The sequence below is a fragment of the Balearica regulorum genome, chromosome 19, assembly GCF_011004875.1.
Source record: "Balearica regulorum gibbericeps isolate bBalReg1 chromosome 19, bBalReg1.pri, whole genome shotgun sequence".
In the NCBI taxonomy this organism is placed as follows: Eukaryota; Metazoa; Chordata; class Aves; order Gruiformes; family Gruidae; genus Balearica; species Balearica regulorum.
Window position 1 is genome coordinate 1,307,657 of NC_046202.1, and position 24,559 is coordinate 1,332,215.

At 44.1% G+C, this 24,559-nt stretch overlaps 1 protein-coding gene across 1 annotated transcript in view; it reads right to left on the reverse strand.

The window, feature by feature from the left end:
- Positions 1 to 24,559, reverse strand: part of KSR1 (kinase suppressor of ras 1) — a 72,968-nt gene that overhangs the window by 30,568 nt on the left and 17,841 nt on the right. The window contains exon 2 of the mRNA XM_075771925.1: positions 4,136 to 4,276. Within this exon, the coding sequence (XP_075628040.1) occupies positions 4,136 to 4,276 (141 nt within the window). The remainder of the gene's footprint in view (positions 1 to 4,135; positions 4,277 to 24,559) is intronic.

Here is a 24,559-nt window from a genome sequence, read left to right on the forward strand (position 1 = left end):
TAGCTCTGCAAGCGACTTCTTCCACCAGCCTGAGTGGGGACAGCACTCTGTTCACATCCTCCTTCCCTCCCACTCCCCCCCCTCAATTCTTGATTCCAACTCTCAAGGGGAGCAGGAAAATCCAGATCAGTATATTTTTCTAGGCCCATTTTCAGAGCAACTTTTACCCACTGGAGACCACTACACAGCTTAAATATATCTTCCGTCTGTATGGTTCCTTGTCCTGCCTTTTCTAGTTCTCAGTTTAAGTATCTCTTCTCCCAGTTTCAAACCACCATGTTTAACCATTTATGCATCATTTAACAGTATTAAACTACCTGTACACAGTGCTAATCAATCTCTAGGACTCCTAGCCAAAAACAAGGACTCCAGCATTTCCTAGAAAAAAAACTTAAGAAGAAAGTTACAGAACAATACTAGCCCAGCTCCAAAGCAGAGCCCGCTCCACACTAGCCACTGTTTTCTATGATAAAAATCTGTCTGGCAACTGATTAGAGGAACAACAACAAAGAAACAGAAATAGCACGAGTTGGGGTAGGGGTTCAAAGTTTCCTTACCCCTCAGAGTTGTGTATTCACAGACAGCAAACAGGATCACAAACTTGAAGCTTGTGTTCACCACCTACCTCCAAGTCTGCTAGGTCCACACCGAACAGCCCTTTCACTCTACGCAGCATGACCGGCTGAGTGTTATCCACGTTCACAGGAGTTTTAGCTGTTGCCCAACGCCATAAACAGTGCATTGTTATTACTATAATCTCTTTGAGAACTAAAGGATTTTACAAGCAGTCATTATTCTTGTTTTAAAGATAGGTTTTTCAAAGAAAGAAAGGAGCCCGACAACAAGACAGCAATTATAACAGCAAGAGCTTTCAAGCTTCACAATGTCTAGAGCAAGTCACTGAGCAAAAATAGTCTTTACTCTGGACTAGAGGAGTCAGCAGATATTCTAAATTAGAGCCAGTGCTCTATTTCTGACGGGAGAGCCTGGGAGTTTCTGTGCTTCCCCGCATGGCAGCTTTATTTGGGAGAGGACTGCGGGGGAGAGAGGGGAGGGGAACAGAGAGAGAGAAAGAGAGCTTTGTTTCTCTAACCCTGAGCTAAAAAACTGCTTGCAATTAGGCTGTTTTTCAAAGGCGTTATGTCACAGATTAGCACAATATTGAAATACTCCCTCCAGCAACACTAGAAATGCAAAGGGAATCAGAACCATTTTAAAAAGCAAAAACCCAGGAACAAGCAGTGGGTCACAGGAGAGCCCTTCACCCCCTGCACTGTACCTGCTGCAGAGGTGGCCAGGAAGGGCTGTGTTGCAGCTCCGAGACTCCACAGGCGCTTGGCAACTTCTACAACTAGTTTCAGAGCCTAAAAGTCTCAAGAAGAGAGGGCTATGTGCCTAATGTGAATACACTATCACGCCTGTGGGGTTGTCTGTCTCTCTGTAGCACTTTTTGGAAGCATTAAGAAGGAAACCCAGTTTGACTATTTCAGTTTTACAGTGAGCTAACAGATCTTAGAGATGGGAAGTCATTCCACAGTGTTATCTCGTACACCAGGCACCAGGTATGGGACTCCAGTGTCCCCGTTTTCATTGTCTGACCTACTGAGCCACCTCTCTCCCCAGTCATGCCACAGGTAGTGTGCATAAAGCTAAGGGAAACCATTATATATTTCTTAATAACTAACCTATTAAAGCTCCTTCTGTCAGTGATTTCCATTTTGAAAGCATTCAGCTGAATTGCGGTTCACACACTGTATAAAATCGAAGCAACGGCAGGAACGATCTCATGATATCCGTAACATTTCTGAAAGACACCTCAGCACAGACCAACACATCCCCTGCACTGCCTGCTGATGTCCATGTCACAGACACCAACGGTGGCTGCATTGCTATTTTCTAAGTAGTGAAATAACGGGGCGGGGGGGTGGGTGGGAAATCACTGCAAGAACAGAGCGATTGGCCCAGCCATTTCCATTTCCCCCAGATTACAGCCTGTTCCAGCATGCCTACTCAGAAATAATTTTAATGACCCAATGGGCGTTGCAGTTCTCCTGTCCAGCTAATATAAATACTACAGAAACTGTCTGCAGCTGCATGAACTGGATGCAGAACTTTTAAAAAATAACCACACATTTGGAATCACAGAGGAATTTAAATGCTTTATACACCTCTTGTATTTCTGTCCCAGAGAACAGAAGGAACATAGTTCAGTGCACTGGTCACTGCTTGGGAGAGGGTAGCAAGAAAGCATGAATAAAAACAATAAACAGTTGGAATATGTTCTCTTCCTGCCTTCGACCAAACCCGAGTTTGTTCACCCTTTTCAGTGACCACGCAAACGGAAGGGCAGTCTCAACGCTGTTTGCTCCCTGAATTACCAGGATGTGGCAGATCTGAACTGTCCACCTCCTCCCTCCCCCTTCACCTCTTCCCTTCCCCCAGTTCTGCAGGCATCACAAAGGATTTAAAAAAGAGCTACAAAGACATTCTTTCAGGCTCAGGCAATTCCAGTAACCTTAGAAACCAACAATAGTTGTGAGCCTGGCAGTTTGGCCACAGCAACAGGCTGCTTTTCTCTTCTCTCACTGTCACTGCTGCACCTTTAGCCGTGCTGCCCAAAACCTTGCTGGGCTGGAAGGCGATATGCAGCGTCACATTCAAAATAAATGGTAGTAAATAAAAGGAACAACTCGCTCCTGAACTCATCCTATTTTACCAGAGTCTGCTCAGTTACATCAGGACCAAACTGCAATAACGTCCATGAAAATTTGCTGAATTTTTCACTCAGGCAGATCCCTGCTGAAGTCAAAGAAAATTTTTGCTTGTCTAAGGATCAAAGGAAACTGAATGAGAACACTGTGATCTGGCCTGCAGAGCTGAAAATGGGGAAAAGAATGGAAAAAACCTTTTCTGCTTTGTTTAGCCATCAGTGGACTGAGCTCTACTTACATTGCCATTAATGGTACACTGAACTGAACTGTCCGCAGTACAGAACAGCTTGGGGAAACCGTGCACAGTCCAGACCCAAAGGAACAATCTGATGTCAGGGCCCTGCAGTCCTGGAGTCCCCAGAAGCACCTAAGTGCAGCTGGAATTTCAGACTCCTCTTCAAGAAAAAAAAAAAAAGTGTCAGAGACAGGAGCTGAGGGCCTTGGTTTATCTGGTCATTTCTGATTGCAGCAGAAGTGTCAGATTATTCTGTGCAGTAAAGAGCCTTCCAGCGATTTGCATGTTAAGAATTAAACTGTAAAGATCAGAAGCAGCCATGGTCTGTGAGCATGAACAGCTGATGCTGTTCACAGACCACCACAGGAGAGTTATTCATTCCATTCTTTTACCCTGATGCAATGCTCTTTGGTATCAGTTTGAACCAGAGACTTTACTCATTGGGGGGGTGTGTGTGTGTGTGTGTGTGTGAAAAAACCTCTCGTTTCTGAGCAAAGACTCCCACCCAGTCGAAATCCAGATCAAAACCCACCTGCCCATTACTGGGTTCCAGTCCACTTGATTTTGTAGTCCGAATGCTGTGTGATACTACAGGGTTTCGAGTCTGGAACAAACTTGTAAACTCTCACCCCTCTTGCGAGTTTAAGTTTAGATGGACACGGACCTATTGGCTATTTGTGGATCTTTACTAGTTTATAATTGTGGCACGTATGCTTTTAGAAATAAGAAAATTCTAGGCTGTAACAACTCCATTTATTGGATATGTCAGCATACAAAATTGTAACTCTTGGTCCTTTTTTTGCTAGTACTGGACACAGAAGATAGTATGGTACTGCATTATTATTATCAACAAGTTAGTAAGTGACTAAGTTATGGCATCATTCTCAGCCCTAGCAGGCAGAAGGAGAGGAGGCCCTGGCAATGCAGGACCTTTGTCTCTTCCTGAGCAATAGGTGTGAGGTGTCGCTTCAAATGCTATGGTGAGAAGGGAGGAGGACAAAGGGAAGGGAGTATTTCAGCTCTCCTGTTGGGTGATCACTGCTTCTGGGAGACAGGAAGCACCCTTTCCACCAAAGGTCCCTCCGTGTACCCACACACTCCCACCTTGCCTGAAAGTAAGCTCAGGAAACTAACTTAAACACCTTGAGAGGGCAGGAGGGTTCTGTGCTGAGGGTTGTCTTCCCCTTACCTGTACAACTTCTTTCCTCACATTGACAATGTCTAACCAGTCATTGAATCTTGGGTAGCTGTTGAGCTCTGCTGTCCTGTCATTCAGGGGCACACTCAGCTTACACTGCCGTTGTCTGTGGATGTAGTCAATCAGTTTCACCTGTTGGGATCCAGAAAGTAAAGAGTTAAGTTCCTTGGGATATGCCGTCATCCTCCTGGGCAATGTCTGTACAGTACCCAGCCAAAGGGGATGATGGTCTGTGAGTGGGGCTTTTTCATCACAGAAAAATGACATACTCCTTCAAGCACTTGGGGAAATTCATACAGGGAAGCACCTCCCTCACACCGAGCATCTTTACTCTTCAAATCTCAGCAGAAGGCAGGACCTTGCAGGGCCCATCCCTGCAGGACTCTTCTCTAAACCCATAGCAACAGAAGTTCTGTGCAGAGGCTGGGTGTCATGCCAAAATATGAAAGGGCATCCAAACCATTTGAAACAATTAATTACATTCAATTTAAAGGCACTGCACATGTACATGCAACCATATTGCTAGTCTAACGTGCAGGACTATCTGCCCACTCACCCACTGCTCCCATATGTTTGTTATATTCTCTTACATCTGGCCTTCATTTGGGCTAGAAGATCAGTGAGGCAGGAACAGCCAAAGTACCCAAAGACTCTGAGGCCCATTATCTGATGGGCCTTTCTATTACAAAATCAACAATAAAAACAACGATCTTAAAAGAACAGTTGCATTAGATGATTGTTGCACATACTCTATTCTATAGTTGTATTCCACAGCTTTTATCACCTGACCATCTCATGCCAAATGCACTACACAGAAACCTTCCCTTCAGACACAGAAAAATAAAACAAGGAGGAGTATTATTTGTGCCTTATGTTTGCTTATCAAAAAGAAAATATTCTCAAAAGATTTCTCACTATGCCACACATTCCCATGGGGCAGACTTAAGCTTCAAAACTTTCCTAACAAAACAATGCCTCAAAGCAAGTTAGCTGATCTGCGATTTATAAACCAAAACATGTTCTCAGTCAACAAATTTTAGCATTTGTGACAAGATCAGACTACAAATGAAAAGGAAAAAGCAAACATGGATTCTTTGACCACTATAATATCTCTCTTCTTAAGCTTCTACTCAAAATATTTCTGCTCTACGTATCTGAATGATGCTATACATGACTTGTACGCACAATCTCAAAGTCATACATGGGAAAGAGAATTAGATCACCTCCTCCTTCCCCAGATAAAACATGTGTCAGATATTACAAGGAAAATAGCTATTGTGTTTGATCTCAACTGAACGACCCCCATATGGAGCATAATGCTTTTGGTCTGCTCATCTGTTTGGGAAAGCTACTGCTTTGTAATAACTGTCCTACAACAAACGCAATTCTTCCTTGGCAGTATACAGGAATCACTTGTTTTACTGAAAGGGGGAAATTCTTTCTCCCTCTCAGCTTGTTTACTGCGACCGAGTCCTGCAAATGTATAATCATGAGGTTGATCCATGTGCTCTTACATACAACCCCTGTTAAATAAGCAAGGCTCTGCAGGGGATAACGACAGAACACGCACAGAAACACAGTTAACCATGAACAAGCACTGACCAGGAGGATCTGTACTTGCACAGGGGAACTATGCTCTGCTAAGTTATTACGTTGCTAATAGTATTCTCTAAAAATGACGGATGAGACCACAGTTCTAGCTACAGTCACAATTTCTTGGTACTGAACCCATTGTGGGCCTCAGTCTTTGCATACGGCCAAAGACTGGGAGTCAAGAGGAGGCAAAGCCCTGAAGGCCATCCTGGGGATGGCAGCAGACTGCAGCAATGTTTGACTGAAGGGACCCCACCTCAGTGGTGGGATCCAGCACACCCAGCTGGGTGCCTGTGGCTGCAACTTCAAAACTAAGCTATTTCCATGTGAATGGAAGCAGCCTATAGATCGCCTGCGCTGTACCTACAGCTGAAGCCAGTGGAAGCCAAGTGGCGGCAGCAGCCCCCAGCCAAAACACTGGATGTTTCTTGGAGGCTGGCTGCATTCTAGCAGCGGAACCACCAGTTCTGTGTAATGAAGAAAGCCAGCAGCCATTGATAAGGTGTTTCTAGCTTGTGCTTTCCTGTTAAGTTAGCAGAGGGCTTTGTTTTATGAGCAATCTGACTCCTCACAACTATCAGGTGTAACGAGAAGTTTGTCTCTGCCCACACACTTCTGAATTCAGACAGCAGTGCCATGAAGTTTCAGATTTGTCAAAAAGTGGGTTAATACAGACAAAAGTGATTGAAACTCTTCATGCCATGAATACAGAAATGCAAAGCAGTTGCACTCTTAGGAGAGGCAGTTGTACAACACAAGGACTGCCGTATCCTAGAAGACTCCAGCCATCCCTTTGCATTTACACTCTGACCACCCAGCTGAAACGAGAGGAACCTTTTAACCATAACTTCCTAACGTGGCTTTGGAGCACAAGACCTAAAAGAAATTACCTTGGAAATCCCACTCAATTGTTCTCAGTCTCAGTACCTCTTTTTACAAAAAGGGGATGATAGCACTTCCTTTTTTCCACCCTTTGTCTGCTTTCTCTAGTCAGACCCCATGCTGCAGCACAGAGGAGGGCAGGCCCCCGCAGACGGCCACGGTTCTGCCGAAGCCAGCTGGGCTCCGAAGGGCTGGCGATGGGCTCAGCAGAGGCCTGGGCACCACCGACAGCCACGTTCCCGTGCCCGTACTCTGCGCCAACGAGGGACGAGTCAGCTGGCTCCCTCAGCACAGTGCCATATGCCAGCGTGACTGTGTGACTTTTAAACACTGCTGCGGCTTGTTCCGCTTGTCCCCATACTCTTAAACTTGCTGTCAGCTGCCCTCTCCTACACACTTGCACCTTTGTACACACCCCTAAATTAAGATGCCTCTGGAGTATCATGCTCTGTTCCCTCAGAGTTAACTCAGTGCAGGCTAGGGGCACATATGATGTCATTGGCTGGCTCAGTCATGACCTTCTGCTTTCTCACTGTCATACGTGTTTTCCCATAGCAGCCTATCCAACGAGCTCTCTCGTTCACAGTCAGGTCAGAAACAAGCTTGTAGATGCTGTTCCAAGTGTTTTCCTGCTAAGCGCTTGGTTTAAATTTTTTCTGCTTCCCACTGTACTTTTCCCCTGCTGCTTGGCTTCGTATCATTTACGTTCTGACACGGTACAGCCAGCTGGCCCACGTTAGATGCAGTGCGACTCTGCAGATCTACCTAGCCATTACAAACCAGTCTGCGCACAGCTGGGAGGTAACTCCCCTGTCAGGGTGAGAAGCTGGAAATACTGTCTCGTACGGTTAAAGCAATTGTCCCACAATTTAGGCTGAACACTATCATGGATCTTGGCTGTGACTTGTGTCCTGAAACTCCTTTTTTAAGAGGAAAGACCGACATTCTCATCATTAGGGTTTCATTCCACTCAAGATACTTGGTTCTTATTGCCTCCAAATGTATCATGTTTGCATCCTGGCTCCTTCCCTCAAAAGACATCAGAGAGGAAGAGACTAGACTGAGAAAGAACTGACTTTGCTGCAGGTCAAGACAGGAACAGGATAGTCAAAGCCCTGACAGAAGAAGTGAGGGGAGCACATTTGCCCATCTTCTCGCAGAAGAGGGGATCTTGGCAACCCAGGGGCTAGAAGTGAGGTTAACAAAGAACACTGAGTGGGAATGGAGGCAAGAGCAGCAACGAAGGCATGAACAGAGGGGGAAGGTCCCCTAATAAAAGGCAGAAAGAAGAGGCTGCAGGAAGTTTGAGGACTACTTGATAGCCCCCAATATGCCACAAGTCAGCCTATGTAGATCAAAAATATCTTCCCAGCTGTGCAATAGATATGTCATGGAAAGGGGAAGGAAGACAGAAATCACCCAAGCTTTCTCTTTTCTGGAGGCCATTCCAAGCAAGGCTCAATGACGATATGCACTTTGATATACAAACTGCAACCACAAAATCCAGCCAAAGGCAAACAAGTCAGCTGCGCATTTGTAAGCCGCGGTATGCAGAATTCCCGGGGTACTGTGGTATGTTACTGCTTCTTCCCCCGGGACACCTCACCCCTTCCCCATTCCTGGGCATACCTCAAGGTTGCTGAGCACCTAGGGAAAGGAGCAAGATTGTTTGCAAAGTGATTTTGAAACTGGTACAGCCAGGCATGACAGGCTATGTGTAAAAGTAGCAGCTCGGCTCCTCGGTCTGATTGTAATCTGCTATTTTAGTGCAGGGCCTCCCATCAGGCAAGATTTATTTTCCTGGAAGAAGGATGAGCTATCAGCATACTCTCTAAAGCTGGAGTTCCACGCTTAGCTATATGTCATGCTAATTATATGCAAATGTCTTAAAAGTAGCATATAACCCAGTACAAAGCAGGGAACTGCAAGCACTGACAGCAGTAGGAAAAGGTGCGGGAATCTGTTCCAAAAACCACAGTGGAAGGCAAGATGGATTTATCATCTATTTATAAACTAAAAATCACAAATTAAGTAAAAGAAATTATACAAAAAATGTACGGCCCCACATTATCCTATTACAATCTGCAGTATCACGAGGACAGCGTGCTGCTTTGAGGAAGGATATTCTTGAGGTACAGTTACTACTCTTGCATTCCCCAGAAAAGTTCTCCTCACCAATTTCAATGTAACACCAGAAGCACCACATTTAATGAGGAAGAGAACGGACCTCTGCTCCAGGGAGCTGGGCTCCATTCCCAGCTCTGCCACTGACCTGCTGTCCGATCGTGAGCAAATCAAATAAATAATCTGTCTCCTCTTCCATCCCTGCATGTGGCTCTGCCTGCTTGTACTGCATAAACTCCCTGGAGCAGGAGCTGTCTTCAACTATTTTCGTACTGCTTAAAAAAATACGGGTTCAAATATTTTCACTTGACAAGTCTCATCCATAGCATACACTCCTAAAAGGATACTGCTGGAAGGGACTCTATGCAGCACAGATCTCAATGTCAAACTTTTCTTCTTCATTGGGATATAACAAAAATATAATTCTCAAAAATGGAAAAGTAGTCTGACAGCACAGATCTGAGTATCTTAGATTGCCAAGTCTGGTTTTCCCATGATAACTCCTTCACATTTACTCTTCAAGTCCAAATTTGTTTTCCCCTAGTCCTATAAATAGCGTATTTGCATTCTCTTCCCACCCTACGTGCACCACGCTGCTCCCCTAGGATGAATTTCATTTTGTTATTTCCTGCCCAGACTTCTAACTAAACTACATGGTTTGGCTTTAATAGCTGAGCTGTTACAAAACCCTTTTCTGAGAATATAATAAAACTTCTGGGTTCAGTGACGCACATAAAAACCCACAAACAACATGCAGGTCTCCAACCACAAACTAGACAGAGAGATAAAGCCAATAGTAAGCTATTCACTGCCTGTTTGCCAAACGGCACATCCTACTCATCGCAAATGGCAAACCCCACAACAGAAGTGGCGATACTCCAACTGCCTTAAACCCACAGAGATGGGAAAGAACGAGAACAGGGACAGGATATGGAGCACCTGGAGTAAATTGCTGTTTACAGGGTGTGCTCCATCAGAGCCTTCCTTCTCGCTGGTGTAGCTGACAGGACACCCAGTTCCCTTTTGCTCTAAGAACTGCACGTTGCAAGGTATGGTCCTGGATGCACGTTTATCTCCTCCTTAGAGCACTTTTTAAACGAATATCGCTTTGCAGCATATGTGAGAATCAGGCCCAAGATGTTTAGGAAAAAAGTGCCAAGCTTGCACTTTTAAAATTTATTTATACAAAGTAAACAGCAGATCTCTTGAGATACCAGTTTGCCCCTATCCATGACCTCAAGCCAGCAGTTGGGAGTTTAAACGACTGTGAACAAAAACCAAACACGCGCAAGTTCCTCAGCTGGACTTCTGCAGACATGGCACAAGAAAGCCATGGCACCTGTAAAACTAGATCACTGACATCAGGGTGCAGAATTCAGGAGTCCTTGGCAAGCAAGGAGATGTTACAAGCACAAGTTGGAAGAATTCAGGACTCAAACTGCAGCCCAAATATTTCTGATCTCTGGTTAATTGATCAGAAATCACATTCTAACTGAATTTGTCAGAGAACCTTACTAGTTACGGTCCCAAAGCAGAGAAGTTAAGTTTTGTGCATTTGGGGGTAAACTGTCACTCAGCTTCTTGTCCATTATGTTTTATTCATGTTTAGAAAAGTGGCATCTTATTCCAGAAGTCCTTAACAGGCAAGCACATTAAACCAATTGTAACTTTGGCCAAAACCCAATCAGCCTGAATTCAATGCAACTGAACCAAATAAACAGGGAGAAAGGACCAGAGGACAGAAGAGTTTGCACTTTTCTTAAGTCCTCCTTAGCTTATTCTCATGCTTTTATTCCACATATCTTGGAATATCCTGTATATGCAGCAAGAATAATTCTTTTAAATCCACAAAAAAGGGAAACTGAGGCACAGAATGGAAATTATACATTAAACAACTTGGGGACAGCCAGAGGGACTCTGCTATACCAAAGTGCCAGCCCAGATTCCTTCAGAATATCAAGTTTGAGACCAAATTTGATTCAGTCATACATTTCACAACCAAATGCTGTTTTCACATTTTCACAAAACTTACACTGTTCTACTCACTGATGCCTACAACTTTTCTGATGACTTGAAACATACGCGATGTTTAGAAGAGGGTTTTTGCAATACCCAAAACAAACAATTGTCATCATTATTTAATCAACAAATCGTTCAAAACACGTTCAAAAGCAAATCCTATTTCTCCTGTCTCAGGAGACGAAATCTCATGGAATCTGGCAGCACTTGAGAAGATGATAAATACGAGCTTACACCAATACTTCCAGGCCTACAACCACTTACTGCCTTGCAATTTAACAAGCCAGTGGCTGAAGTTTTAAAAGAATCAGATCAATGTATGACCCAGCTCTTACATGTGGCTAAGAGAAAGGCAAATCATCTGTCTTCCTTCAGACAGGAATTAATCAGGAAGGAACTTCTCTATTAACCTCCTGCCAAGAACAGGACCCAGAGGGCAAGGGTGCGCTCTCTGCAGCATCATACAATGGCTGCTGCCGTCGCAGGACACTGCGCTAGCTGGATCAGCATCTCGTACCATGAGGGAGGTTCTGCATTTCCACCTCCTGAAACAGAAGACAAAACTTCTGAACTCAAGAGTTTATCTACATGGGACACTGGGGAAAGTAAGATGAGTCATTTTAAGGCATCCAGTGAAAGTGGATTCACTTCACACCTTTAGCTGACTCGTATCTATTCTCCCCAGTGCCATTATACAGACAAACCCTAAGCCAGACTAAAAAAAAAAATTCTTGAGCAACCTGAGCACTCAAGAGAACACAAAAAGGTCAGAATCTGACTTGCCAAATTTGTCTCTGAAGTCATGCTCGGCAACCATGTGAGAAACTGATAAAGATCTCAACAACCATTCAGAGACCAGCAGCAATGTGAGTGTACTTCAGGACACTTTTTTCAAAGTCATCTGAGTAAAAAAAAAAAAAGGTGCAACTGAGTTGATCCATGCAAAGGAAAGAACCAGTGTTTCATTTTTATAGAGCATGCTATTCTATATGCAAGGCTGCTTGCCTTGAGGTATGAAAGCTGAGAGCTGGGGAAGAACCTGTGATCTGAAAAAGAGCTCAGAAGCCTGCGTGCAGATGGCCGGCACAACAAAACACCTTCCTGACCTCACCGCTTGCTCATGAGTACAGCCCAGCAATCAGGGCAACTGTCTGGCACTTCTGAGACACGGCTGTCACCACCTGCTCTGCCTCAGATTCCCATCTTTGAAATGGCCGTAAGAACAGACCTTCTGCCATGGGTTTTGGAAAGATGATCACAAGAGCTGGTAAGTCACCGGGACACCACAGTAACAGGGAGGGAATACCAAATTGGCAGAAAGTAGCAAACACTGAAGCAGCAGAAATGCTGGTTGGTTTCTCCAGTTAGGACTGCAAAGTGGCAATGCTAAGAGCGTGTCCAGAGCAGAACCTTCCCTGGCATGCAGTAATCAAGGCAATCACAGTTTGTGAGCAGAGCGCTGTTGAGCCTGAACACTTATCTGGGGCCAGAGGAGACCCAGAGAGATACAGCAGGACAAAGCGCCCGACCGGAGGAGACACAAATAAGACCAAAGAATCATTACGCAGAAATAGTGCTGAGGTTTTCCCGGTCTGTCCCGCAGACTGTGCAAAGCAGATGGATGGAGGATCACAAGACATAGCTTCCAGTCTCAGCTTGGCCAGGGATCTGCAGACACAGGACAAGCCACTTCATGCGTGCCTGCGAGGCCCGCTGTTCAGTCAACCATCCTAAACAGTTCTGATTCAAAGTAACGGTCCGCAATACCCTTCACCTAACGACAAATCAACTGTCTTTGCAACTCCTGCATGCCACACAACCCAACACTGAGCTGTTCCTTCTGTGAACTTAAGCTTTAAGCAGCTGACTCATTTGAATGCCCCCAGCTATCTGAATTGTTATCATCATCTGATCATAGCATCACCAAGCAGCAACCCAAGTCTCACGAAATTTTCGCTTCCCCTCTGTTCAGAGGACTAGCTTGTTGCGCGTCCAGGTATAAAGATACCTTATGACAATGTGGACTGTGCCCTTTCCAGTATTGGGAGAACTAAACCAATGCCTGGTTTTGATGGGTTTAAATCCAGATCTGCCTGGTGAAAGGGAAAGAGTGGGTCTGTACCCTTTTAACATGACATATGCTCATTTTGCAGTGAAAACTCATCCAAACCTGTTCATAGAACATTTCGTTCAACCACACTGAAAACCATCCTTCCCATCTGTGCTTTCATTAGGAACACTCAGATGATGCAGGATTCAGCTGGAGAGTCTTATAATCTCACAAACTTCAAAGTAACCTTGCATCCAGCATGGAATTCAAACAGCTCTTCTCAAGGCAAGCACAAGAGCTGCGCAGGAACAAAATGCACAATCCAAAATAAGAAGAAAAGGTGCAAAACACATTTCAAGGAATTATTTGTATCCTAAAAAATGAAGTCACTCAATTTCTCACCCACATGGCTTTGCCCCCAAAACTAACAGAGCTGAATCCACTAAATGATATTTTGACATGTATCTTCCCCAGCCACATATAAGGAAGGCCAAGCTAGCAGATAAAATATTACAAAGAAATATATCTGGTAGCAGATTCATTTGTTTATTTGAGATGGTATCTGAGAAAAGGAGCTCGCATGCATGTCAGACACCGGCTTGCAGTCTGTGGAATTCACATTCACTTACCTGAACCCAGCTGACTCATGCAGCAAGGAAGCATGGCAGAGTGAGCAGGACTCCTGTCCGAGATGTGAGCCTGGCTTCTAGTTCTGGCTCTGCTAAAACAGTAGCCAGAGCACTCACTTCCTCAGTCTGTTTCCTATCCACCTCTCCATTGACTATGCAAGTGCAAAGGCACCAGGTATGGGGGGTCACTGCTATGCTGGCCCAGAGGCAGAGTCTCCTTTGAAAAGGACAGCTTGCAGAATGGTGCCACTGCTTTGAATGCCAAAACCAACTTATGAACATTAACATACTCACAAGACCCCGTGCGGTAGCACCTTATTAAAAATAAGAAAGTAAGAGGAAGAAGGATTAAAAATAATTTACACAAAGTCAAGGACCAGTTCTAAAAACAGGTCATGAAGACCTAACTTTCAGTCCTCTAACCACTAGATCATGGCAGCATTGTCTGCGATGGAGCTTCTACACAGCAGAGAAATCAGAACAGTGACACGGATGGAAACAAGCGCTCTGAGTGACAGCTGCTCTCTGGGGGTACCGCTCCGCAGGCTGCGCCGCACCACAGCAAGGGAGCTGTGCGTGCAGGGTGGATGCCAGCCTTACTTGCAGCAGCTTCTGCACAGAAACAACTGACACCCTGCTGCTTCTGCAGAACCTGGGTGTCTGGGCTGACTTAAGGAGTTTTGGTTTTGCTTATAAAAGAAAAGGAAATAGTTTCTCAACGCATTGCTAAACAAACCCTGCAAAACAGGACCCAGCATAAGCCAGCAGAAAAGGGTACAGGCAAGGTATGGTCTGGGGGAGGGGAAAAAACCAACACAAAACTTAAGAGAAATTAGTAAATAAAAGCACAGAGAGGTAGAGGGATAGGGAGAGATGGAACACCAGATGGATGGATTTTCCTTTGAACCTTCAGTCATGCCTGAGGCTGACACAATAGCCACTGCCCAAACACTACAGTATGTTATTTCTGCTTTGTCAGATGATGCAGACAGCATCATTTCTGGGTCACTTGGAGGCCACATACCACCCCTTTTCTCTCCCCTCCTTTCTTTTTCACAATCCCAGCGACTGAGAGCTGTAAACACTCAGTTGAGGCCTCCCCAGCTACGAGTGGCAATGGGAGGATGAAACTGCACAATCGAGTGGTCCCCTGTGCCTGATAACTTGATTCTCTTCAAAGATTTCATCCTAGGGAGGCATCTGCGCCTAATGCAGCTGCAGGAACAGTCCTCTGCTTAAATATCACAGATTTCACACCCACTGCACACTAAAAATGAAAGCCCTCCCCCTTCCTTTATAACCTGAGGACATGCAACTGCAACAGAATTACTGAGCGCGCTCTGCAAGACTAAGAACAGTACTTACCATTTGCTGAGCACAACCCTGCTGCTGCCACATCAGATCTGCAGCTCAGCCTCCCCTCAGCTCAGACCTCTCCAGCACCCATCTAGCTTCTTTAGCTCAGCCATGCTTCATTAGGCTCAACTGTATTTCCATATGGAGCACAGGAAGACTAATACTTCCTTCTGCACAAAGCGGACACTGAAGAATATCATTACTCCAAACTGGCCTACAGACCTGTTAAGGTTTCCCATCCGCTCATGAAATTGTTGCCTGTGCCATTCAGCAGGCATATAGAGTTACCCTGCTATGAAGAATACTTCTGTCCAAGCACAGCACACCTCCTGTTCTCACTCATTTGATCCTTCCACAGGGTCCCCAGATCCTGTATCTGTTCGCATGCAACCAAATCTCAGCCAACTCAAACTGGGCGACCATCTGGATGAGTATCACCTTCAGTTCGGAACCTGGTCCTCAACAGCTAAGGCTTCGCAAAGCCTAGTTCAACAGTCTTGGCCCTCAGCCAAGGTCTTTAACAATAAGTTAACAAGCATCTATCAGAAAGGGACTAGGCAGAGCTCCTCATACCTTCCGTAAGACAGCAAAGAGGATCTCCTGAGATCCCTTCCAGGGATTCTACACTGACCCACACCATGACAGCGCTGATAGAAATATAGAGAGCCTCAAGAAATCAAAGACTTCAATCTCCCTACCCCAAGCAAAGATCAGCCCTGAATAAATCTTTCTTAACAGTTGGGGAAACCTAGATCCTTCCTCTCCTTCCTATTTCTTGCATGCTCCTAAGCAAAGAACAGGAGGCCAGATTCCCTGCAGACTTCGACAGCAAGTTAGGAGCTTACATACTTTAATGGTTCCGCATCTCACAGTCTTCAAGGCTTGGTTCCTGGTTTGGTAGAGCGTACGCAGTGCTACCCTACTTCACCGAGCTGGGGAAAAGGGAGGAGTTTGTGAGGTGCTCAGATCCTAATACAACCCAGGCTTCCCAAAGTATTGCAGGTAAACAACTACTTGTCCAATTTACCTCCTATAACCCATAAAGTGAGACTGAGGTGAATGCAGCCCACAGATACTACTAATACTATGCTTCTCCCTATAACTGTAATTGTTCAATGTCTTGGCAAATCCATTGTATCTTTCCTCCCATAAAGAAAACAACTACCCCACATCCCCTGCCATTTTACAATGGCTGCAGCCAGAAAGCAGCAAGTGACAGCCAGAAAGATCACAAAAGGTTCATAATCTGGAGAGGAAACACCAGGTTATGTTTTGGGGATAGGGCTTGTGTTACAACTCATGGATCTTTCTGTAAAATTCAAAACTTAAAGTGCCTTTAAAGACAATGATGTCCTCCATCATTTCTATGATTGCATTAATCATTCTCACGAATCTGTAAAAGAACTCTCAAGTGTATTTGATTGTATGGTGGAGAAGGCAGGAATAAAGAAACCAACAACCTGTGCATATATAAACTTGCAGCACAAATAAAGTAGAGTTTACAGCAAAAAATATAAAGCCAGACATTTCCTTCAGCAAGGTCAGGAAGGGAATGACTAATTCTAGGTCCCCGTCATATTCTTGCACTTCCCTTTCCTCTTCATTGAGAGCCTCATCCTGCAAGGTACTGAGCACCCACAGTGCTCAGCAGTGCAGGACCAGGGGAACACCTTGCACGGCTAGCCTGCAAGCTCCTAGTACTCCGTCTGAAGGAACTGAGCTCCTTTAATGAAGCAGCTTACTGCCCAGGATGCTGTCCCTAATCCCAAAGGGTTTTTTTCACATTTCTCTTCCCCTTGCCTTCCCAACCATCTCCCTTTTGTCTTACACATTTCTATTTCGGAAGCCTCAATAAAATAAAAAACATTCCCAAACCTCCTGCCTCTTCCATTCCCTCAGGTACTGGCTAGGTAATGAGACAGATTAGCAGCTTGTTCTCTGCAGCACTTGGGCTTATTAACAGACCAAGGGAAGGAAACAGAACACAACAAAATCAAATCCTCTGCTCGTTTGACTCAATTATTTGAGCACTTCAAGAGTTCCACCTTCCTCCCCCTCTCTCTGACATACACACTTCCCCAAACTGCTGCTGGTCTTGCCTTTGGGGAAGAGATTTATACAGAAAAAGTTTAAGTCTACGTAGGAGCAGGTTGTAGGTCTTAGAGGGGAAGCAATATGTCTCTGCACCCTGGGAAATCTGAGCTAAGAAACCTTATTCTGTGAAATGCTCCAAATTATTAGCTTTCCGCTAGAAAGAATGGAGCTATTTTGGCAAGGCCTGGGATCACATTTCTCTTTTCACAGACACTGCGTGAGAAAGCTGCCATGGCTCAATGCTCGCATTTTGTTTTTCCAAAAATCTCTTTGCAGCTCTGTCTTACTGGTTATCATTCGCCTATAGCAACCACATGGGGTTTCAATAATTAGTGTTAAGTACAAATGTAGTACTTAAGAGTGGAGACACCTGAATCCAGATTCCCACCCCACAAAAGAACATTTTTTCTTTATGACTCTGAGACTTTCATCTAAACCATGTTGTGCCCACTTAGCAAGTGGAGGAAAATACAGTTGCTGACCTAGTAATAGTTGTATGAGGAAAAATACACAGGAGACTGATAAGCAGCCGTTGGCCATAAAACAGACAGTACTGGAACACCTATTTGGCATCATGCAACAGCCTGGAAAGATTTTAATCAACACTTGAAAAATGATCACACACACGTACAAAGACAAGAAGCTCCAGGTTTAGCATCTTTCAGGCAGGTACAATATCCATTACTTCTGTGAATTCCCACAGAAACTCCGCACAGCACATCTGTCTGTGCACAGGCAGAAAAGGAGGTGAGGGTTTGTGGTTGAGTTTGTTCAGTTTTGTTTGTTTAAAGAGAAGTATATTTTCACAAACAGCTTGTTAAAACCAAGACTTTTCCATGAAGGTGATTTAGCTAAGTTTCTCATTTTCAAAGCATTCTATGGAAACAACAAAACCACATTTAAAAAGACTTCACTAAAGTGTGCCACTTCAGGATCAGGATTTAAGAATTTTGCATGTGTGTCAAAAAATTATTTTATGCAGAATTTGTGAAAAATCTGAGCCTGACTTTTCCCTCCAAAGGGGATTGGAAAAAGGCCTTCGGAGCAGGAAAGTTCTCATATTTGCCATCACTTCTACCCAGACCTTCTGATCACTCCAAGATTCAGAAAACAATCCCACAGCATCAGCCTGTAGCAACATTTCTACATGTCTAAAAGTGATTTATACACTTGTTCTCCTTCAATCCACTCATATGCTGAGTTTTGCAATTTTTTACATATTTCACTTTTCATACTATGTCTCCTTAGGAAACAGTCTTCAAAATATTTCTTCATCATCCCTTTCATATTACATGTGCTCTGTTATATCCCTTTTGTCTTAAAGTATCTCCTCTGATTATCCACTGGAGAATAAATTCAGCAGCCTCTGGGGTTCAGGGTTTGTGCTCCATCTCTTGTTCAGACGACTCATCAGAGGAGGGACTCTACTGAGCGACAGCGACCAGAAACAAGAAAAAAACATGACTGCTTATGAGAAAATAAAAAGCCATTGTAACAAGCCTGTATGCTATTTTGTAATGGAAATACTCCCATCCTAAGGAGCAGGGGAAAGACAAAGGGATTCTATGTTGTGTTTTCCTGCCTGCGAACTGACAGTTCTGAGTGCTGGATACAAACTCATTCCTTAAGCTTTGAGATTTTTCACTGCAGCCAACCTTCATCATTATACAAAGATCACTCGTGGGTTTTTCAGACTTCTTTCATTTACAGTATTTCATCTTGATCTTTCCAAAAGGGACAGGAATAAGTTAGGCATTACTGGAAATACTAACTTCCCCAGGATGCTTTTGAAAACTGAAACACCACACCTGTACAATGGAAGACTCTAAATGCCATTGGTATTCTACTACACCTCCTGCTAGGTGTGATATAAAACACTGCCAGGAGCAATTCTTCCTACAGCACTTCTCCAGAGTAACAAGGCCAGAAATACAGCAAAGCCCCACAAAATATTTGAGGGATCCAGCAGTGCTGCAGATAGCTTATTACATATCTCATCAGCACAAAGTCAGCGCCCACATACAGCTTTCCTAATATTTGGTTCAGACAGTAGTTTGAAAACAGAGCAAATCAGCTCTCCTTCCAAAGCTCAGCTGTTCTGAGGATCTCCATAGATACAAAACTTACATTGCTCAGCCATCACACAATGAGTGAACAAAATAGCAGGATTCCCTAACTATCAGCAGTCTTTCTTTAGTATCCAGCTTCTGAATCCAAAACGTCTTAAATTGACAACTTTCTGCCTCCATCCTTTCCTCATAGTCTTACTTCTCTTTTGTGTTTTGTCAAAGGGAATTTATAAATTCAGCTAGACTGTTTACAGTATAATCTTGAACGTGCAAATAATGAGCAGCAGACTATTACTAGCTTTCCAGCTGTGACCTGATTCAAAGAACACTGAAGCCATCTGAGACTGATTTCCCAGACAATGGATTAGGTCCTGTTTGTGTTGTCTGTAACCCTACCAGTACAGCTGACACTAGAGCCTTGTGCTTAGTTAGGTTCCAAACACAGGCCTTTGGTAGCTCAAGACAAGCAGCGTGGCTGCCCAAGCTGGTCCTCAGCCTAGTGTTTCATGTTCTGGAGTCCATTTCCATAGCCCGCCTGCCAAACTCCTGCCTGTTGAGTCTTGTCTCTACAAGATTGCCACTGCCAATCATTTTCTTCAATTGATAAGACAAAGGGAGGGGACTGAGCACAGTCACCCAAAAATAGGAAGCTATAGCATTACTCACTACCTTGAGGACTTGCCTGCCCTTCTTCCTTTTCAATTACTCAGCAGATGTTCTTAAATCAGTTACTCAGTTTTTAAATGCACCTGCCAAACCCTGATTTCGTAGGACACGCATCCACCCACTGAACTCGGCAAGGCAGTTACTGCTACCCCCTTGCTTCAGTGAGAAAGAATGTGGCATTTTACTTGAGCCTCACTACTTCGAACTGTACCACAGCATCAGATACCGCAGTGCTGGCTCCCATGTTCTGTTCTCATCGTGAGACAAGCGGGGTTTGCTCCAAGCCACTGCTAACAGCACTACTTCCACTGAAACTTCTCAACAAAAAGCAGTGGATTCTTTGAATGCATCTGAATATCCTTGGAGAAGAACAGGTGAGAAGCCATACGACAGACAGAAAAAGACAAAAAACTATTCACATAAAAGCTTTTATTTCTTTATATAAAGATGTTTGTACTGCCAACAGTTATAGAAGTCTAAGAATAATTTAGCGTCACAGAGCTGGACAGACTTTAGCTCCTGGGAGCAGATTCTCTACTGCTGTACGCCTCTCTCATCCTTCATGCACTGTTTTTGTACTAGCACGTAATACACCAGTAACACATTTCTGCAAAGCAACTAAGAGGTATGCAGCTATAAAAAAACCATTGGGCTCTGCACCATACCTGGATTCTAAATATGTAACCTATTCACAAAGAAAAAAGTGTTAAAAGTATTTTTTATTTACACCATACTTGATATCGAATATTCCCCAGCACTACATACTAACATTTGTTTCTAAGGGATCAGAGGTTTACAATCAGAAGATCTTTACACTACACAATGAATCAAAACACACAAGCATGCCATGACAGACATGGTCCATCCATGGCTTCCCAAAGAATACTCACTTCAAAGGTGTAAGTATTAATGCAGAGGTGGGGGCTTCTGTGCTGTGGGGTTGGTTTTTTTTGCTTCTTGTAATGGAAATGGAAGAGGGAGATGGCTGAGAAAACCATGCATTTTTTTTTAAAAAAAGTCAACTATAGGAAATTGCTTAACTGGAATGTGGCAACTTGCCACATTCTCTGAAAGTATCTTTTCAAACAGCAAAACAGCTTTATTTTAACAAGCTGCGATGAGATTGCATTTTGGGATTGTCAAAAAGAACAAAATACACTAAAACCTGCTCTGTTCAAAATGCTTTGAACATATAAAGCAAGCTTCCTTATTTCAGATTTTAAGAGGAAGAAAGAAAAACTTTGGTATGTTCTGCCATGCAGCGGGGATCAGAGATTTTCAGTTTGCTCATCAATTTTAGAGAATGCTTCCGGAGCGCTATGTACAATGCACTGAGGCACAAAATATAGGAATGAAAAATCTGTGCAAGCATAACTGAGATTCAGCTGCCAAGCAGAAAGCGGGTCACCCACAGCTCAGCTCTAGAAAAGACTCTTAAAACAATGCAAAAAATAAGATGGAGTCAATGGATTGTATGAGTTTTCTTTCTCTCTCCTCTAAGTCTGGGTATGTCTTTACTAAGTGGGAATCACACTGAGTTTGCTTCCCTGGTCAGCTCTCTTTCCTCCTCAGAAAACACACACATAAACCCACTCAGCTCATCTTTCCAATTCCCTCTCTTTCTGCAGTCCCGTGTGGCCTCAGGTTAGCCTTTCGCTGTCTTGGAATCAGGAACATCACAGCCTCCAGCAAACTTCTGTGAAATGTGGTTGACTTACAAGTGGGAAGACAGCATAAGAGAAGAGAGACCCCAGCCCACAAGGTCGAAGACACGCCTCCCATCAGGCAAGTATCCCCAAAGCAAATCTCTTGCAACATGGTGAGTAAGCACATCGCACAACTGGGCTACAGTACAATGAACACAGAAATACCAATTATGCCTGAGGTATCCTCAGCTGAAGAATCACTTCCTCTGCAAAGCACTCCTGATTCCCTTCCACAGAAGTACTCACACTCCTAGTGCATTTACTTTACTGTTTGCAGAAGGCTAAACATTTGTGAGATTTAACAGTCTGAGAAATTTACTTCTGTGCAATTAGGAGCAAGGGAGAACAGCAATCTGCGTAGCCAAAAACACAGGAGGGACTTTCCTGCGGTGGGTTACAGGTAGAAAATCCTCTCTGAAACCCCAGACCCCTCCTGCTGAAGGAGTCAGTGTTGTTGTAATGATAATGAAGGACTAGTTGAAGAAGTTTGGGTTTAACTTGAGATGTTGGGAAATGCTACGAAGCAGAAGAATGGTGTTGCAGAAAGGCTTTATTTATTGCCTTTTTCCTGATTTTGTTTTGAAGTTTGAGGTGAGCTATATGCATAAGCTGTACTGTTTTACTCTGCTATAAAACTGCTGTTCAGTTGCTGGGTTTCTTTGTGTGTTGAATGAGGTTTTGTACTGAACTAGTTCTCCTTCCTTCCTACTCCCCCTGCTATTCTGCAGGAACACGAACAGAAAGAGTGAGGCAACAGGAAGAGTAGGAGTCGCCTCTACAGAGACAAAGCAGGATGTGACCTCTGTTCCCTCAATAGGGCAGAAATGGTCGGATCATGATATCCAAGCTGGTGTCTCTCTAAGGGAAAGACTATACAAGGGCTAAAGCGAAGCTGTTAATCTTGGGTTAGAAACTGTAAATTTAATGCCATCAGTGGTGCTTTGTAGGACAAATTTGATTAACCGGAAAGAACTTAAATTAGTGACTATTCTGATGGACTCTTGCTAAACAAAGCTTAAACGTGCTAGTACACGATGGAGCCTCAACTCTGCTAAACCTTGATTTTACAAAGTATTGGTGCAGCTCCTACCTGAGCATCCAGCTCCTGCAGCCTTGGTGCTCAGCTCGCACAGGACAGTGTCTGGAAACCCGTGTGACCTGTTTGTCCAGCTCAGAGGCAACCCTTCCCCACTCAGGCTGTGCTGCCCTATTAAACTCTGTCTTTGAATTTAACAGCCTATGACTGTTAAATGTTTCCACGAGCTGCCTGACCCCCTGTTTCCCAGGGCAGCATACAGATTACTAGCTGGAACAAGGCAATGAGAGTGAATTACCATTCAGTAGTCTCATCTCCAAGTACTGATACTGAGCTTTACAAAGTGTCTTTACAGCCTCAAATCTAAAAAACCTGCTGTATTAGCATGCAGCAGCATACAGCTGAGGGAGGCTTTACTGCTAGTAGCCAAGCACCATTACTGACTCAGTGCTCCCATGCTGGCTATAGTTACAATTGGATTACTGTTGTTGGGACTGTAGTAACACCAAAGACGTACCCCAACGCTAGAAGTTCCTACTCTGAAGGTAGCGATTCATTTAGTTCAGCCTCTTTAATCTCCAGTCAAGGAGGCCACGCCAACAACTTCTGAAGATGCCTGCCTTCAAGGCAAGGGCCTTGGGTCATCTTGTCTATGAAGGATTTCTAGTAGCATCCTAGATAATAAGAAAAATAAAGCATTGCAGTTAAGATGACTAGCTTGGTTAGTGGTAGCTAGGATGACTGAACTCCAGAGTAGCTACACCCACATACCATAAGAGGGTTGTGACGTCAGGTGTAATTGCTGAGGCCATTACAGTCAGAACAGCCACATCTGCTAGGGCCACTGAGGTCTGACCCCCAACCTAGCAAGGTAATTCTGCGTATGCTTTAGTCAGCTATGTCCTAGCTCAGGAGGTAAAGCTAGGAACTGTACTCAATACATGTCTAGAGACTAAAAAGGGAAGCTTCCATGGCTGATTTAGAGCTTAGTGCTCCTTATATCTCTCTTCTACTGGAAGGGACCTTACTTACTTGAGTATGGATGACTGTTGAACCAGCTTCTTGCTGTGCTTCCAACTCTAGCTTGCTCTTCCTGTTTAGCTGAAACACTTGTGTATGAAGCTAAGTAAAACTGACCTAGAGTTTGTTTATGCTTTCAAAGGGTATATGCTCTGTGCTGGAAATGAGTACCTCTAACCAGACTGACTCTGTACTACAATAATAACTGGAAATGAACTCTGGACCATCGGCTCCCAGCCACTCTGGGTTAGATCATGTTGCATGAATAACAGCCAAGTCTGGGGGAGGGGAACACTCTTTCAGTGACACGGAGCGACCTGCCTTCTGCTGCAAAGGCAAACACTCTTCTAGCGGCTGCACAAAGCTTCAGACCCATGATGATATATATGAAACCAACACACACAGCAATGGAAGAAAGACAGGAAAAAATTTTTGGGTTGCACAGCAGCTGAAAGGAAGGGATCAGGCTATAAAGCCAACTACTATATAGTTTCATTCGAGCTTGAACCTTGAGATTAGCAGATAACCTGTTGGGAGTTTGCTTCAGGTATCTGATCCAGATAAGCAATGCTAAGGCTCCATTTGTTTAATAACAACACCATCTCTAATAGCCATTCCAATGGGAGAATTACCACTGCACTTTTATTGCACCAAGTCCCTTCTTATCCCAACTTCCACATTGTCCTGTCTCCCACACACCAAGTAACACCAGGACTACATGCACTTTCTCCAAAATGCATCTGCCCTAGCTACCTGCCAAGAGAGGTTAGAAAGATGTGGCTAGTAGCAAAGCTCTCATGAATAGGTGGACAGCTTTCAGTTCCTTTCAACTGAGCCTGTCATGTGTGACCATTAAAAACTCATCTCGTCTTTGGTCATTCTGGAGAATGAGGAAGGATAAAAGAGCATGGGTTGAGTGTAGGCAGTCCTCCCACTTATTGCAGTGGGGAACTGTAGAGTACACAACTTCTCACCCCAATTGTTCACTCTGAGGAGCCTTTCAAAACATGCTGACATATCCAGTATATCTACACAATAAGATTGTGAATTAGTCTTTTCTTTCACAAAAGGCTCATGACAAATGATGATCTCCAATGAGATACAATGACCTGCTAAATTGTCTGTTGGTCTCTTCGGGGGTTTCTAGGACCTCCCAGAACATCATTTCCTA